At 46.9% G+C, this 16830-nt stretch overlaps 1 protein-coding gene across 3 annotated transcripts in view; it reads left to right on the top strand.

The window, feature by feature from the left end:
• tacc1 (transforming, acidic coiled-coil containing protein 1) overlaps positions 1 to 16830 on the top strand; it is a 155090-nt gene that overhangs the window by 125142 nt on the left and 13118 nt on the right. For all 3 annotated transcript variants that reach the window (XM_078239389.1, XM_078239388.1, XM_078239386.1), the window contains 2 exons: positions 6595 to 6808; positions 15198 to 15253. In XM_078239389.1, the coding sequence (XP_078095515.1) occupies positions 6595 to 6808; positions 15198 to 15253 (270 nt within the window). The remainder of the gene's footprint in view (positions 1 to 6594; positions 6809 to 15197; positions 15254 to 16830) is intronic.

Here is a 16830-nt window from a genome sequence, read left to right as displayed (position 1 = left end):
TTTAATGGTATCTGGTTCCGCCTGTTTTAGCCACCATTTACCCGTTGCCCCTAACAACTTGCTCTGTTTCATTTGATTGGGAGAATTTAGACTGGGCCCTGAGTTTGCTGTGAACCACTGTGCATCAGGTGGAATCTGGTGTGGTGCTGCCCTCTGCTGGTTTCTGTTGAAACATGGCAGTTGGGGTGATCACTGCTTTGCCTATCTGCTGTGGTCAAGACATCCATCGGCTATGCAAAAAGCAGGATGGCCTAGTTCAGAACGGTTTCCATTTTAACAAGTTTCACATTGGATTGTACCTGTTAGCCCTCACGCTGAATATTCCAATGCTCCTCTGACTGGCCTCCCATCTCCCCACCCTACATAAACTTGTGCTTGTCCTAAACTCTTGCCTGCTCCCTGTATTCTAACGGGCACAGGTCCCATTCACCCTCTGCGTACATTGGCTCCCGATCTGGCAGCGCCCTGATGTTAAAAATTGCCATCTTTGTTTTCCAATCCCTCTGTGGCCTCGCCAATCTCTTTAGCTTCTTCAGCCCCTCGGCCCTCCCTGATATCTTTGCTCTTCCTATTCTGGCCTGTCGAACACCCCAGTTATGTGGCTTCAGCTCTGCTGTAGAATTCCTCCCTGTACCCCTTTCCCTTTTAGATTGGCCTTTTTTTTACTACCTCAGCTGTCCTGAGAATCCCCCTTAATGCAGCCCCAGTGGACAACGATCCCCAGCCCCACGTGCCTTGGGACCTTGTTCCCACGTTTAAAGACACAATGCGAATGCAGGTTGTTGTTGAAGGCGTTACACAAAAGGCGAGTTGTAGAAATGGGTGAAGATTTAAAGATTGAAACGGGACAAAATGGTGGTTACATGGTTGTCAAGGAGAGAGCATTCTGGGAAGTGTTGTGAATGATGAAGAATTAAATGTAGTAATGCCTGCCAGCTCTCTCAATGCCTCCCATGTAATTTGTCACTGCGGAGTGTAGTGATGGGTGGACTAGCAATTTGAGTCAAGCTCAGGGGTGAACAATTGGCCATGTCTCCTGCATTGGTGATGCCGCAACCTTTTAAAATTTCACCTCCATACCACCCCTGATCTAACTCTAAATAAAATGAGCACAGTCGATGGAACACTGATTGCATTCCTTGTTTGATAAAAATGTTGTTTCCTCCTTTCCAAGACAAAAGAACAGTGTGACTCCAACACAGTCCCAAGGCACAATTTGAAGCTTGCCAGCATCTTAAATACCACAGTGGGAGAAATTGATGGTCAGGCTGTAATTAGGTGGGACGGGCATGTCACACGCGCGCGCACACACACACACACCATGTTCAGTGCCATGCCAGCTTTTGTTTACAAAGTTTGCGATTGTGAAATTAAAAATCAGCATTGCCCATACTTAGGGCTGTGTTGTCATGTGAGCGACAGCCATTTTCCCCAGAGATTTTTGGGCGGCATAGTAGCACAGTGGTTAGCACTGCTGCTTCACAGCTCCAGGGACTGGACTGTCTGTGTGGAGTTTGCACATTCTCCTCGTGTCTGCGTGGGTTTCCTCCGGGTGCTCCGGTTTCCTCCCACAGTCCAAAGATGTGTGGGCTGGGTTGATTGGCCATTCTAAATTGCCCCTTAGTGTCCTGGGATGCATAGGTTGGAGGGGTTAGTGGGTAAATATGTAGGGATATGTGGATAGGGCCTGGGTGGGATTGTGGTTGGTGCAGACTCGATGGGCCGAATGGCCTCTTTCTGCACTGTAGGATTCTATTCTATTCTATTTTGGGAGGGTTTACTTAGTCTCCTGCTGGTGTGGCAGCAAACACCAAGTGTAACTCAGAGTCTCAGAGGTTTACAGCATGGAAACAGGCCCTTCGGCCCAACTTGTCCATGCCGCCCAGTTTTTACCACTAAGCTAATCCCAATTGCCTGCGTTTGGCCCATATCCCTCTATACCCATTGTACCCATGTAACTGTTTAAATGCTTTTTAAAAGACAAAATTGTACCCGCTTTTACTACTACCTCTCTACCTCTGGCAGCTTGTTCCAGACACTCACCACTCCCTATGTGGGAAAACAATTGCCCCTCTGGACACTTTTGTATCTCTCCCCTCTCACCTTAAATCTATGCCCTCTAGTTTTAGACTCCCCTACCTTTGGGAAAAGAATATTGACTATCTACCTTGTCTATGCCCCTCATTATTTTATAGACCTCTATAAGATCACCCCTCAGCCTCCTACGCTCCAGGGGAAAAAGTCCCAGTCTATCCAGCCTCTCCTTATAACTCAATCCATCAAGTCCTGGTAACATCCGAGTAAATCTTTCCGAGCTCTTTCTCGTTTAATAATATCCTTTCTATAATAGGGTGACCAGAACACTTGACAGTATTCCAAGTGTGGCCTTACCAATGTCTTGTACAACTTCAACAAGACGTCCCAACTCCTGTATTCAATGTTCTGATTAATGAAACCAAGCATGCTGAATGCCTTCTTCACCACCCTGTTCACCTGTGACTCCACTTTCAGGGAGCTATGAACATGTACCCTAGATCTCTTTGTTCCATATAACTCCCCAATGCCTACCATTAACTAAGTAGGTCCTGCCCCGATTCGATCTACCAAAATGCATCATCTCACATTTATCTAAATTATACTCCATCTGCTATTCATCGGCCCACTGGCCCAATTGATAAAGATCCTATTGCAATCCGAGATAACCTTCTTCACTGTCCACCATGCCACCAATCTTGGTGTCATCTGCAAACTTACCAACCATGCTTCCTAAATTCTCATCTAAATCATTGATATAAATAACCCCTTGTGGAAATGTTGCACTGCTATCTCTCTGCGTTGTCAAGGCCCTGGCTTGAACCCGCAACTACAGGCTTTGCTCTCAGCTTCATTGTGCTGTGAAGGGCAAGTTCCTGATAAGATATGATTTCAAGCAACAAGCCCTCTTGTTTTGCTTTTGCCTCAACCAAAGGAGGAGGAGGTGCTTTGGAGACCATCACCTGACCATCACAAGAAATTGCCCATTTAAAGCAAGGCTCCCAGCAGATGAAGAGACCGCTTGCAATGGGTCTCTCTGCAAGCCACCCTCAACTGTGCAACAAAGCCACTCTTGCTTTGCCGCAATGAGGTGTGTTGTTCTGGGTGTTGTCATAGGAGATGCATAAAAGTTGACCGCTCAGTTACCTGGTGGTTTGCCAATCGTACACCACAGTATCTACACTCAAAATAAGAAACCCAGCAACAACAACAATTCATCTGGTTGAGACCCGAAGGGACAAGAGTTGTTAAAGGATAGGAAAGATAACAATGAAATTAGCAGTCAAATCTCCCGTGGCAGTGTCACTGGGGGAAGTTGGGAGCAAGTATAGTCTTCCAGTGCACTGGCGGAGAGGGAGACATTATTGGACTGGGTATGCAAGACAAAATTCCATCCTCATTTTAAAATCATTTCATCTTCTCCTTTTGCTATGTCGTATTTCATTTTTTAAAAAAAATAATTAAATCGCTAAATCAAAAGCAATTTGGGCAAGATCAGGCTGGAGCGCAAGAGATGGTGAAGTGGAGCGCCACTGCTGGTGGGAGGGTGCCACTACAATGTTTACATAGGCAGTTTAAAATGTGGTCAGTTTTAATGGAAAAAGTTGGCCCACAAGAGTGACAAAAGTGTGAACAGCAGGGATCAATTTTGGTCATTAGGAAATGTGTCCAGATGTAAGATGCTGAACGTACGCTCAGTTATAATTTCGGATGAGGAATTTTACAGGGTTGTGGACAAAAGGATAAAGGATGTGGGAGTGAGCACAACTGCTCTTTCAAAGAGTCAGCACAGGCATGATGGACTGAATAGCCTCCTCCTGTACTGAGAGTTTCTCTGATTCTCTGAAAGTCTTCCCCCATGCTTCCTGGGGTCTATGAAGGAAGTATGTTTTAATGGCTCTGAAATTGATGACACTGTTGTGCTCTGAAGATGAAATGGTGTTCAAAGCCAAGAAGCGGGATTGAATTTTGGAGACTTGACTACATAACGAATGTCCCAACAGAGACAAGCCGGAGTGTGATTGGCTCCCAGTTTGCCTGCTGGAGTGTGAATGCACCTTTTTAACTGGAGCTGTTTTGACACCTTGGTGTCATCAAAACAATCAGGAATATTTATAGTAGTTTTATGATGTCTCATTATGACTTCATGTTCAGTCCCCGTTCGGCACAGGTGGAAGGTTCAGTACTACTTGTTGAAATGGTTTATTGGTAACACCTCTTCATTCTTTACAATTCGAGCACAGTAACCTTTTAACTGTGTCATTGCCAGTATAGATTCCTGCGGTTGCAGTGGTGAAACCTGCACCTTTAAGACCATAAGATATGGGAGTAGAATTAGGCCATTCGGCCCATTGAGTCTGCTCTGCCATTCAATCATGGCTGATAAGTTTCTCAACCCCATTCTCCCACCTTTTCCCCCGTAACCTTTGATCAAGAAGCTACTAATCAAGACGCTATCTACCTCTGTCTCAAACACATTCAATGACCCGGCCTCCACAGCCTTCTGTGGCAATGAATTCCACAGATTCGCCCAAGCCTCTGGCTGAAGAACTTCCTCCTCATCTCGGTTCTCAAGGGTCGTCCCTTAGTCCTGAGGCTGTGCCCCTTGGATCCGAGTCTCTCCAACTGTTGGAAACATCTTCCCCACATCCCCTCTACCCGGGTCTTTCGATATTCCCTAAGTTTCTGTGAGCTGGAAACCCTTGACAGAATCATAATTGCCGGGGTCTATAATGCTGCCACCCCTCCGCCCCCCCCCCCCCCATTCCACAGGGCATTTATCCTGACAACGAGTCATCCACAATGAATATATCTCCCATCAACTGTGCACCGAGGAGAGAAGGGCCCTCTTCATAAGGTTGGGAATGAATTGGTGCAGCAAGTGGTAAAATAATAATCAGTTCGGGGGAAACGGGGCAGATGTTGTAGTCAAGAAAAGATTGAAATCCGAAACTTAGGCTTTTGATCTAAAATTCTCAATAGGAGGAATTTTCTATCCTCCCCCAAAGTATGTTTTCCTCCCCCTCCTTTACAGTTTTAACCCCTGTCCTGTTATTGATGCGGCTTTATGAATTTTAAACCCTGCTCTCTTGTTATTTAAGAATGTTGTGTAACTTTACACGTCGGAGTTCATCAGCATTAAGTAACATTTTGCGTTTGGGAGATGGAAGTGAAAAGCAGCTCTTGTTGCTTGCAGAGGGGGTGACCTCTCGCTGGCTCTCCCCTTATCTTGCAGTGGGGGTGACCTCTCGCTGGCTCTCCCCTTATCTTGCCTCGCACTCGTATGTTGCAACAGGTCTGCGACCCAATCAGCTGAGCTTCTGTCATAGGCTCCCTCACCAAAGACACTTCCTGATGATTCACTTGGCAAAGTGACTGCTGGAGCTCTCTTTCTCAGCTCCAAACTGGCAGATAAGAGCTTCCCTTCCCGGTACATTGATATCGTGTGAAAATTCGAAGAAGCTTTCAGGCTGTTCAAAAATGGGAAGTTATTTCTGGTGTTCTAAGCTGCTGAACAACTGTGTTTAGAAATAGTTATCTCCTTTTAAAGTGGGGAGCTCGGGGGTGTGGTGTTGGTCAGACTGTGCGGCGTCTGCACATTCTCCCCGTGTCTGCGTGGGTTGTGAGCAGTTTTGGGCCCCAGCCCTAAGGAAGGATGTGCTGGCCTTGGAGGGGGTCCAGAAGAGGTTCACAAGAATGATCCCAGGAATGAAGGGCTTGTCATATGAGAAGCGGTTGAGGAGTCTGGGTCTATACTCGACGGAGTTTAGAAGGATGAGGGGGGAATCTAATTGAAACTTACAGAATACTGAGAGGCCTAGATAGAGTGGGCATGGAGAGGATGTTTCCACTAGTGGGAGAGACTAGAACTCGAGGGCACAGCCTCAGCGTGAAGGGACGCTCCTTTAAAACTGAGATGAGGAGGAATTTCTTCAGCCAGAGGGTTTGGTGAATCTGTGGAACTCATTGTCACAGAAGGCTGTGGAGGCCAGGTCATTGAGTGTCTTTAAGACAGAGATAGATAGGTTCTTGATCAATAAGGTGAATCGAGGGTTATGGAGAGAAGGCAGGAGAATGGGGATGAGAATCATATCAGCCATGATTGAATGGCAGAGTAGGCTTGATGGGCCGAATGGCCTCACTCTGCTCCTATATCTTACACCTTGGGTTTCCTTCAGCAGTCCAAAGATATGCAGGTCAGATGGATTGGCCGTGCCAAATTGTCCCATAGTGTCCCAAGATGTGTAGGTTAGATGGATTGGCCATGCTAAATTGCCCCATAGTGTCCGAAGATGTGTAGGTTAGATGGATTAGCTGTGGGAAATGTGTGGGGTTCTAGGGTGAGGGCCTGGGTAAGTCGGTGGAGACTTGATGGGCCAAATGGCCTCTTTCTGCACTTTTGGGATTCTGTGAGACTTAACAGGGAACTAATGAACATGGGCCACACAAACGGACAGCAATGGCCAGCGCCTAGCCACCTGAGCAGCTGATAGGTAGTTGTAGATAATAGTTGGCCTTTTTTTTTGAAGAAACAAACAGCGCATGTGATCTACATTTCAGGATGCAGAGCCGGTAGAAAGCTGCGAAGTCCCTGACATTGCCCACAGGGAGAGACACGCCACTGACGAGGAGAAACTGGCCTCCACCACGTCAGTCAGTCACAAACACGGCTGCCAAGAGGTGAAAACCGAGGTGGAGGAGGACACCGAGTACTTTGAGTGCTCCAACCAATCCACAACTGCCGTTAAACCAGAATATTCAGCTCCTTCAGAAGGTAAGAAGGAATGTGCTTTTGTGCTTTGACCCACAATGTCTGCAGGCTGTTGGCGGACCATCTCCTTCCTCCTTGGACATTTGGTGGGTGCGTGCGTGGTGCCTGAACTCTGTTTTGCTCGGCCAACGTTGCACACCAACAAGCTCGCTTTGCAGTCATTTATTCCCAACCTCCTGTGTCGAGCGGCGAGTGAAAACACTCCTCGTGGCAATAAGTGAATGAGCAGAAATCTTCCAACAGTAACACACACAGGCAAAGGTTTCACTGCTCCCAGTGAATGGGCAATGTCAAGCAGCACATTTTCTGCCTCTCTGTGGAGGTTCCCTGTGCTTGGTTATAACTAGCCTGGTGCAGGTCCTTGACTGAATTCGAAGGGGCATGCGATCTTTAACTCTGTGGGCTGTCACAGGGACTGAACACACTGGGACATCACCTCCGAGGAAGCAGCAGTGAATTCTCAAGTGGGGCTTGCAGGTTGTTAGAGGGTTCCGTCAACCATCAGAGCAAACTGCTTCATCAGATACTTGTTACTGGGGTTGTGCAGAAATGGCTCCAGAGACAGAGAGAGTGTCTAACAAAGCGAGGCTGCGTGTGTGCCTGGCTTTGTCGCTGGTGTGTGTGGACTTACTGTGAAGGTGAGCTACTGTAAAATAAAAGCTTTTATCTTGTCCACATTTTCAGCGTGTCATTTGTTTTTCATCCTCCGAAGACCCTCTGCCTTCTTTGTTCCATCAGCTCCTTTCCAACGTCTTATTCTGTTTCTTCATCCATTTCTTCATGTGTCAAATTGTCTGTGTACCATGTATCTTTGTGCCAATGTGTCACACCAGAAGCTGTTTTGTTAGCGAGCAGGTGAACAGTTCGTGTTCCTACAGTCAGAGTTTGGAAACCTGGGAATGTGTCTGTTGCTCTCACAGTTGGGAAAACTATCAGATAAGTTTGAGTTGAGCACGGTTACCGGTTCTGAGTAGAATGAGCTGCATCTTGAACTGCCTGCTATTCGCGTCCATGTTTTAAAATTGCTCCTCTGCTCGGTCCCTCCCTCCCCAATTGCTGCAATGTCCTCCAGCCCTACATCCCGTCAAGATCGCTGCACTCTTCCAGTTCTGCCGCCTTGCACATTCCTGATTTGGACCACTCTGCCTTCAGCTACCTGGGCCCCAAGCTCTGGAATAACCTCCCTAAATCTCTCTGCCTCATTGTCTTATGTTTTTACATACACTGTCTCATATACACCTTGGGTGGCACAGTGGTTAGCACTGCTGCCTCACAGCGCCAGGGACCCGGGTTCGATTCCCGGTTAGGGTCACTGTCTGCTTGGAGTCTGCACATTCTCCCCGTGTCTGCGTGGGTTTCCTCCGGTGCTCCGGTTTCCTCCCACAGTCTGAAAGACGTGTTGGTTAGATGCATTGGCCGTGCTAAATTCTCCCTCAGTGTAACCCGAACAGGCGCCGGAGTGTGGCGACGAGGGGATTTTCACAGTAACTTCATTGCAGTGTTAATGTAAGCCTACTTGTGACACTAATAAATAAACTTAAGCTTCCTATTTTAAGATGCTCCTTTAAAACTTTGTCCCTTTGCCAATAATTGTTTTGTCATCCTTGGGTAACTTGGTGTTAAATTTGGGTTTAGACAATGTACCTGTGAAATGCATTGGGATACATCACTGTGTTAAAGATGTTAGATGAGTATCACTGAGTTTGGGTGAAATGTGTGCCATTACTGTGCATCATTGCAAGGGACATGGGGGTTATCTCTCATTAGGTTTGTACTGCAGTCCATGAGACACTGCAGCTTAAATGCCATGGGCTGCAGATTAAGGCTGCCTCGCCAGCCATGATTCCCTGAATAATTTTGAAAGGGGTTTGGATGAGTAGTTGCGCGTGTGAAACATGCCCTCTGGTGCGTTCAAATCTCAGTGCCAGAGTTCTGTCAACATCCAACAATAACTCGGTGCCTTCAGGAAGACAAGGGTGGGGGAAGAGCTCGGGTGGCGAATGGTGAGAGAGGTTTGATTTATTGTCACATGTATTAACATACAGCGAAAAGTATTGTTTCCTGCGCGCTACACAGACAAAACATACCGTACATAGAGAAGGAAAGGAGAGAGTGCAGAATGTAGTGTTACAGTCATAGCTAGGGTACAGAGAAAGATCAACTTAATGTGAGGTAGGTCCATTCAAAAGTCTGACAGCAGCAGGGAAGAAGCTGTTCTTGAGCTGGTTGGTACATGACCTCTGACTTTTGTATCTTTTTCCCGACGGAAGAAGGTGGAAGAGGGAATGTCCGAGGTGCGTGTGGGGTCCTTAATTATGCTGGCTGCTTTGCCGAGGCAGCGGGAATTGTAGACGGAGTCAATGGACGGGAGGCTGGTTTGCGTGATGGACTGGGCTGCATTCACGACCTTTTGTAGATTGACAATCTTCTGTGAGAGGAATTAACATTTCTGTTTGAAGGCAGGGTTTGGTTTGACATTTGCTAACTGAAGATGCTGCAGGACCAAACCAGAGAATGGCAGAATGTCCCAGAGATATATGTGTTTCATCACTCTGCTTGTTTCACCCATCATTGTGGCTTGGCTGACCACTGCTGTTTGTTTCATTTTAATTTGATACACTGTCTTGTATTGCTTCAGTGCACAGACCTGTCAGTGCTACGCTACGTAACGGGTGTAATTGAGTACAATGGGAGCGGAGTACCTTTTTTCCAATGGCTGAATCTTGGACTGCTGCATGTAATTTTAGCCTGGCACAATGTGGACCCCGTTTTAATCCAGTCAAGCCCATAGCATCCAAAATGTATTGCTTCCTTTGGACCTAGCCCGGAGACTGATTCAACAGCTAATCAACCGGGAATAGGAACGGAGAAAAGAATTGCAAACATAAAGTCACCAAGAATAGGGCTGGCACGGTGGTACAGTGGGTTAGCACTGCTGCCTCACAGCGCCAGGGACCCGGGTTCGATTCCCGGCTTGGGTCACTGTCTGTGTGGAGTTTGCACATTCTCCCCGTGTCTGCGTGGGTTTCCTCCGGGTGCTCTGGTTTTCTCCCACAGTCCGAAAGACGTGCTGGTTAGGTGCATTGGCCATGCTAAATTCTCCCTCCGTGTACCCGAACAAGCGCCGGAGTGTGGCGACTAGGGGATTTTCACAGTAACTTCATTGCAGTGTTAATGTAAGCCTACTTGTGACACTAATAAATAAACGTTATGTCATGGAATTGCCTGAATGGTGTTGACCCTACAACCAGGTACAAGCATCCTCAAATAGCTCTTTGGAAACTTGTGGTTGTATCTTTGCATAAATTCCATTCCACATTTTCCATCCAAAGTTATTTTAAATCTAATGACCTGCAAGGGGATGAGGGTATGCAAGATTTCTTGCCTAGATAATGACACAGTTATCTGCTTGCAAGAACAGATGCCAAAGACATGCCATTTGTCTTCTGAAACAATCTGTTGCAATGGAAGTACCAGGATTTGGCTTTGCCAGCTGCCAGTCACCCGTTTGCTGATATGGGTTTGTGTTCATCATTGCAGTTTATCAGACATTTCAGTGTATTATTGTTGTTGTTGGCAACTCATCATTTAAAACCTTTTTTTCCCCACTGCAAGGAGGTGCAGACTCATTTTTGGGGTAGAATTCCCCTTCAAGAGGTGCTGACTGAAGGGGGGGGGTATCGTTTCCCTCCAGGAGGCGTTGAACATAGAACATAGAACATAGAAAGCCACAGCACAAACAGGCCCTTCGGCCCACAAGTTGCGCCGATCACATCCCCACCTCTAGGCCTATCTATAGCCCTCAAACCCATTAAATCCCATGTACTCATCCAGAAGTCTCTTAAAAGACCCCAACGAGTTTGCCTCCACCACCACCGACGTCAGCCGATTCCACTCACCCACCACCCTCTGAGTGAAAAACTTACCCCTGACATCTCCTCTGTACCTACCCCCCAGCACCTTAAACCTGTGTCCTCTCGTAGCAACCATTTCAGCCCTTGGAAATAGCCTCTGGGAGTCTACCCTATCCAGACCTCTCAACATCTTGTAAACCTCTATCAGGTCACCTCTCATCCTTCGTCTCTCCAGGGAGAAGAGACCAAGCTCCCTCAACCTATCCTCATAAGGCATGCCCCCCAATCCAGGCAACATCCTTGTAAATCTCCTCTGCACCCTTTCAATGGCTTCAACATCTTTCCTGTAATGAGGTGACCAGAACTGCGCGCAGTACTCCAAGTGGGGTCTAACCAGGGTCCTATAAAGCTGCAGCATTATCTCCCGACTCCTAAACTCAATCCCTCGATTAATGAAGGCCAGTACGCCGTACGCCTTCTTGACCGCATCCTCCACCTGCGAGGCCGATTTAAGAGTCCTATGAACCCGGACCCCAAGGTCCTTCTGATCCTCTACACTGCTAAGAATGGTACCCTTCATATTATACTGCTGCTTCATCCCATTGGATCTGCCAAAATGGATCACCACACACTTATCCGGGTTGAAGTCCAACTGCCACTTCTCCGCCCAGTCTTGCATTCTATCTATGTCTCGCTGCAACTTCTGACATTCTGACTGATGGGGCTGGGTATAGTTTCCCTCCAGGAGGTGTTGACTGATGATCAGCTGGGCTACTTTGGGTTCACTCTCCTTCAGAAAAGTTGGGCAGGATTTTCCATCCTCGCTCGTCCCGAAACCGTGAAATCCTGCCCGAGGTCGATGGACCTCGCCGTTGTCCGCCCCTCGCCCACTCTGATTCCCGTGGCGGGCAGGGCGGTAATATTTTGGCCATTATCCCTCTTTGTTCCATGGAAGTGGTTGATACGAGCACCGAGCCTCAATAACTTGGCATTGGTTTGCAGATATACAAAGCCACAGTTCGACAATGCCTTGAGCACCGTGTTCAGCTCTGGAACTTAGCAAAGATATATTAAAGGGAGTTACAGTCTGAGAATAATACCTGGGCTGCAACGGCTAAATAATTTCAAGGAGAGATTCAAAACTAGGGTTGAATCCACTGGAATTGAGAAATTGAAGAGTTGATTTGATCAGAAGTTTGGAGCTGATACAGGAGCTGAGAATAATGTCCTTTAGGGAAAGGAATTTTCTGTCCTCACCTGGTCTGGCCTACATGTGACTGCAGATCCACAGCAAAGTGGTTGATTCTGAAAGGCCCGCAGGAATGGGCAATAAATGCTGGCCCAGCCAGCGAAACCCCCATCAACAAATAAAACCCCCCCAGCTCCTGACTCCATTAAAGGCTTGGTCCAAATGTGAGCAAAGAGCTGGACTGACCGAGTGACTGCCATTGACATCAAGGCAGCGTTTGACCGAATGTAACATCAAAACTGGAGTCAATGGGAAATAGTGGGGGGGAAAGCTCCGCTGGTTGAAGTCATACCTGACACAAAGGAAGGTGGTTGTGATCGTTTGGAGATCAGTCATGTCAGTCCCAGGATATCATATCTCTGTAGGAGTTCCTCAGGGTAGTGTCCTAGGCCCAAACATCTTCAGCTGCTTCATCAATGACCTTCCTTCTGTCTTAAGGTCAGAAGTTGAGATTCTCACTCCTGATTACACAATGCTCAGTGCCATCAGCTACTCCTCAGATACTGAACTAGTCCGTGGCCCTTTGGCCAATATTCCGGTTTGGACTTTTAATGATAAGTAACATTACCTGGTACTTGTGTGACATCAATGACCATCTCCAAGAGCAAACCTGACCATCTCCCCGTGACATTCAATGCCATTACCATAGCTGAATACCCCATGATCAATATCCCGGGCGTTACCAGTGACCAGAAGCTTAAATAGACCAGTGATATAAATACTGTGGCAGAGGGTTGGGACTGTGCAGAGAGTAACTCGCCTCCTGATTATCAAAGCCTGCCATCTCCCAAGGCACAGCAATACTCTCTGGCTGCCTGGATGAAAGCAACTCCCAACAACACTCGAGAAGCATGACTCCATCCAGGACAAAGCAGCCAGCTTGATTGGCACCCTATCCCTCACCTTCAACATTCCCTCCCTCCACCACTGATGCACCCCGCTGTGGGGTCCTTCAACAGCACCTTCTAAACTCATGACCTCTACCACATAGCAAGACAAGGCCAGCAGAAGCACGGGAACACCACCACTTGCAAGTTCCCCTCCAAGCCACACAACATTGTTCCTTCACTGTGGTTGGGTCAAAACCTTGGAATTCCCTTCTTAACAGCACTGTGGGTGTTCCAACACCACGTGGACTGCAGCAGTTCAAGAAAGTGGCTCACCACCACCTTCTCATGGTCAATTGGGGAAGGAACAGATGTGATTGGCAGCTTAACAAATTCTGTATTCTAGTTAAATCGCCAGACCTCCACTAAAATGTCTTTGATCAGCTGGGGCGGGGATGTGGAGCACCATTTTCACGCAGTGCTCAAGGACCTTGCTGAGCCACAGGTTGAAGGAGGTCATAAAGCTTGTGTCATGGAGATAGTGAACAGTTCAGAAGTGTGGTGCTTTACAGGCATGAGGAAAATCGGGTTTTCTGCACATGACTATGTCCCTGTCCGCGTCCTGTAGCCTCTGTTCATCAGAAAGTGAAACTACAGAGGGAATTGACACTGGGTTGGGGTGGGTGCCATTTGAGGGATCCAGCGAGTTGTCATCCTGGAATTGGGTCCCCGTGAGGGTGGTGGAAGTGGAGATGATAACTTTGAAGATTGGATGGACGCTTGAAGCGATTAAACACACCAGGAATCAAGCATGGGAGTGGGGCTGAGTGGGATGGTGGCAGCACAGACTCAATGGACCAAACGGCCTCCTCCTGTGCCATAACTGATTCTGTGGTCAGATAGTCTGAGGTGGCATTGTGGCTCCAGATGCATTCTTCATGGAAAATGAGTTGTGTGCAAGATTCAACCCCACCCCTCCCTCTTTAGAAGTTGCAGAATGGTGTGGGAGATGCCTAAGAGATAAGAATGATGTCTCAAACTGCCACGTATGACCCTGGGCTGAACCTGTAAACAACAAAAGAGGAACAGGGTGTTTCTCGACCAGTGAAAGAGTTGGTATGTTTATGAAAATGGTGTTGTTACGAAGCCCCCCTGGTCGGTGCCTTTGTGTAAACAAGCTTGTGTGATGTGGCTTCTGGGGTGCCGAGAACCATGGAACTGCTCTGCTGCACAAAATAAACCGCTGCGGGGTTAGCTGGAGAATTCCTCCAGCTGAGGAGAGCCAAACACAGCCCCACCCTATGTTTAGAGTGCCCACAGTCATTGAGTTCTCTGGGCCACACCGTCACGCTGACACACTAAAGCTGCTTGCAGAACTTTCATTGCTGTTGCAAGTGGCTATTGTGGTGGGTTTTGTTTTAGTCAACTGGGTAAGCTTGTTTGCTGCTATTGAGCCGCAACACCTGCAAATCTAGGACGGCCAATAATTAGAATGATAATGCAATACACAATCCGTAACGATGTGTACAAACCACGCTGGGCAAAATTGGAAGCAGCTTTTTGTTATATCTCTAGAATTGGGATTCCAGCATACATTCCATAACTGTGTCTAGAAAAAGGTGCTTTTCTTTCCATTTTTCTTTACTCATTCGTGGGACATGAGCATTGCTGGCTGGCCAGCATTTATTGCCCATCCCTAGTTGCCCCTTGAGAAGGTGGTGGTGAGCTGCCATCTTGAATCGCTGCAGTCCGCGTGCTGTGGGTTGACCCACAATGCCGTTAGGGAGGGAATTCCAGGATTTTGACCCAGCGACTGCGAAGGAACGGCGATATATTTCCAAGTCAGGATGGTGAGTGGCTTGGAGGGGAACTTGCAGGTGGTGGTGGTCCCATGTATCTGCTGCCCTTGTCCTTCTAGATGGAAGTGGTCGTGGGTTTGAAAGGTGCTGTCTGAGGATCTTTGGTGAATTGTCCCTTCATTCAGGCTGTACAACATTATCCAATGAAAGGACATCCGGGTAGCTGCTCACAATATATCTACTCCCCAAGTCGGGTTAGGTGCATTGGCCATGCTAAATTCTCCCTCCGTGTACCCGAACAGGTGCCGGAATGTGGCAACTGGGGAATTTCACAGTAACTTCATTGCAGTGTCCATGTAAGCTTACTTGTGACTAATAAATAGGAAAGAGCTAGCATGTCTCTTCCCACTTGACCATCTCTCGTCCAAGGGCAACATCTACTGTTTAGTCAAGATACTGACCTAGTGAGGAATTATTGGAAGCGACCAACTCCCTCTTATTTTCTGATGCCACCATGCTTCCCTTCAAGATGTAGGACATTCTGCGGGACAGCTTTCTGTTTTTCTGGTAAATTAAAGTGGATAAGCTCTCCAAGATTGACACAGGAGATGCCATTCTGCAGTATTACAATCCTTCACATGTATCACTTTGTTTCCCCTGCAGGTTTGGGTAAATCAAAAGAATTCGACCACCAGGAACAACATGTACCCTTGTCACCTGTAAGTATCTGAAACTGTACATGAGGAGAATCTTAGTCTTCATCAGAAAGGCTTTGGAAGAGATAGTAACACTTTTTCCAAACATGTGCAGGTTAGGTGGATTGGCCATGCTAAATTGCTCCTTAGTGTCCTAAGATGTCTAGGTTAGATGGATTAGACATGGTAAATATGTTAGGGTGGGGGAGAAGGCCTGTGTAAGATACTCTTGTCAGAGAGTCAGTGCAGACTCGATGGGCTGAATGGCCTCCTTCTGCACTGTAGGGATTCTATGATTGTGTCTCTGAACAAGTTGTTAACGAGGCTTTTTCAATTGAACTCAATCAACACTAAATTATGGGGATTTAAGTCTTGTTTAGTAACAGCTGTTGCCAATCCCACAGTATACTTTCTCAAGCAGGGAACTCCTTTCACAGAGTTGAGAGAGGCTTCCAGAAGTGTTAATAGAATGCAAGCCAGTTGGTGAATGCAAGCCAGTTGGTGAAGTCCAAACTACACTTTGGTTTACTGAGAGAATTGATTGACTTTCTTCACTTTTTTTGTATCTCTCCTCTCGTGCCCAGTGTCCCAGTTGTCTCCTATTTATATGTCCTGAAAGTAATTCATTGAACCATGCACTTCACCTGTGTATAATTCACATTATTAACAGTCTCAGCTTTGGTTCATTATTCTAGATGCATATCACAAGTGAAAGATTCTTATCGGTGGTCGGAAGCCTAACATAGGTCAGAAAATCTGATTAAAAACAGAGCAAGTATCTATGAAGAAGTTACCATCATCTTTTCAACTTCCTGTAGTGGGTCTTCCCACTTGAAACAAAGCTAAAACTAAAAGTGTGCACAGAAACTTGAAATAAGCTCGAAGCCGTTATTTAAAACCTTTTCATCACAATGCAGCAGGAAGTGGTAAGAACGCTTACCGCTGGGAATTCTCAATCTTTGCTGCTTGTTGGTCAACCTTGAAGTAACATGAGTGCAGGTGACGAGGGACATGCAATCTCTTTAACCTGTCTCTTTAACACATCTCTTTAACCTGTGCTTAACGTTCTCTCCACTCACACTGTCCGTACCTTTAAGACTTGATTACCTGTAAAGACTCGCATTCCAACCATTATCTTGTAAATTGAGTTTGTGTCTTTATATGCCCTGTTTGTGAACACGACTCCCACTCACCTGATGAAGGGGCAGCGCTTCGAAAGCTTGTGGCTTGTGCGACCAAATAAAGCTGTTGGACTTTAACCTGGTGTTGTGAGACTTCTTACTGAGAGGAAAACAGTCAGAGAATAGGGGCTTGTCATCTTCGGGACAAGGCAAATCTGTTTCTTTGGTACTTTCCAAAATTGTTTTCATGACTTAATGGGTCGTGTTGCCTCCTCTGATGCCGTGCAGTCATGTACAATTCTCTGATAAATGGTGTTGAGGCAAGGAAGTCTTTGACGCAGACTCTGGCACAAGGTCTGAGTAAAAGCAATGTTCGTGGTCCCAGCCCATAGATCTTGCCACCTGTAGTTTTAGTTTGAATATTTGTAACAGTGAAATTTGGATTATAAATGATGCACCATGCTCTCCCACCCAGTTACA

Source organism: Mustelus asterias, chromosome 22 (assembly GCF_964213995.1).
Source record: "Mustelus asterias chromosome 22, sMusAst1.hap1.1, whole genome shotgun sequence".
Lineage (NCBI taxonomy): Eukaryota > Metazoa > Chordata > Chondrichthyes > Carcharhiniformes > Triakidae > Mustelus > Mustelus asterias.
This window is presented reverse-complemented; position numbering and strand designations above follow the sequence as displayed.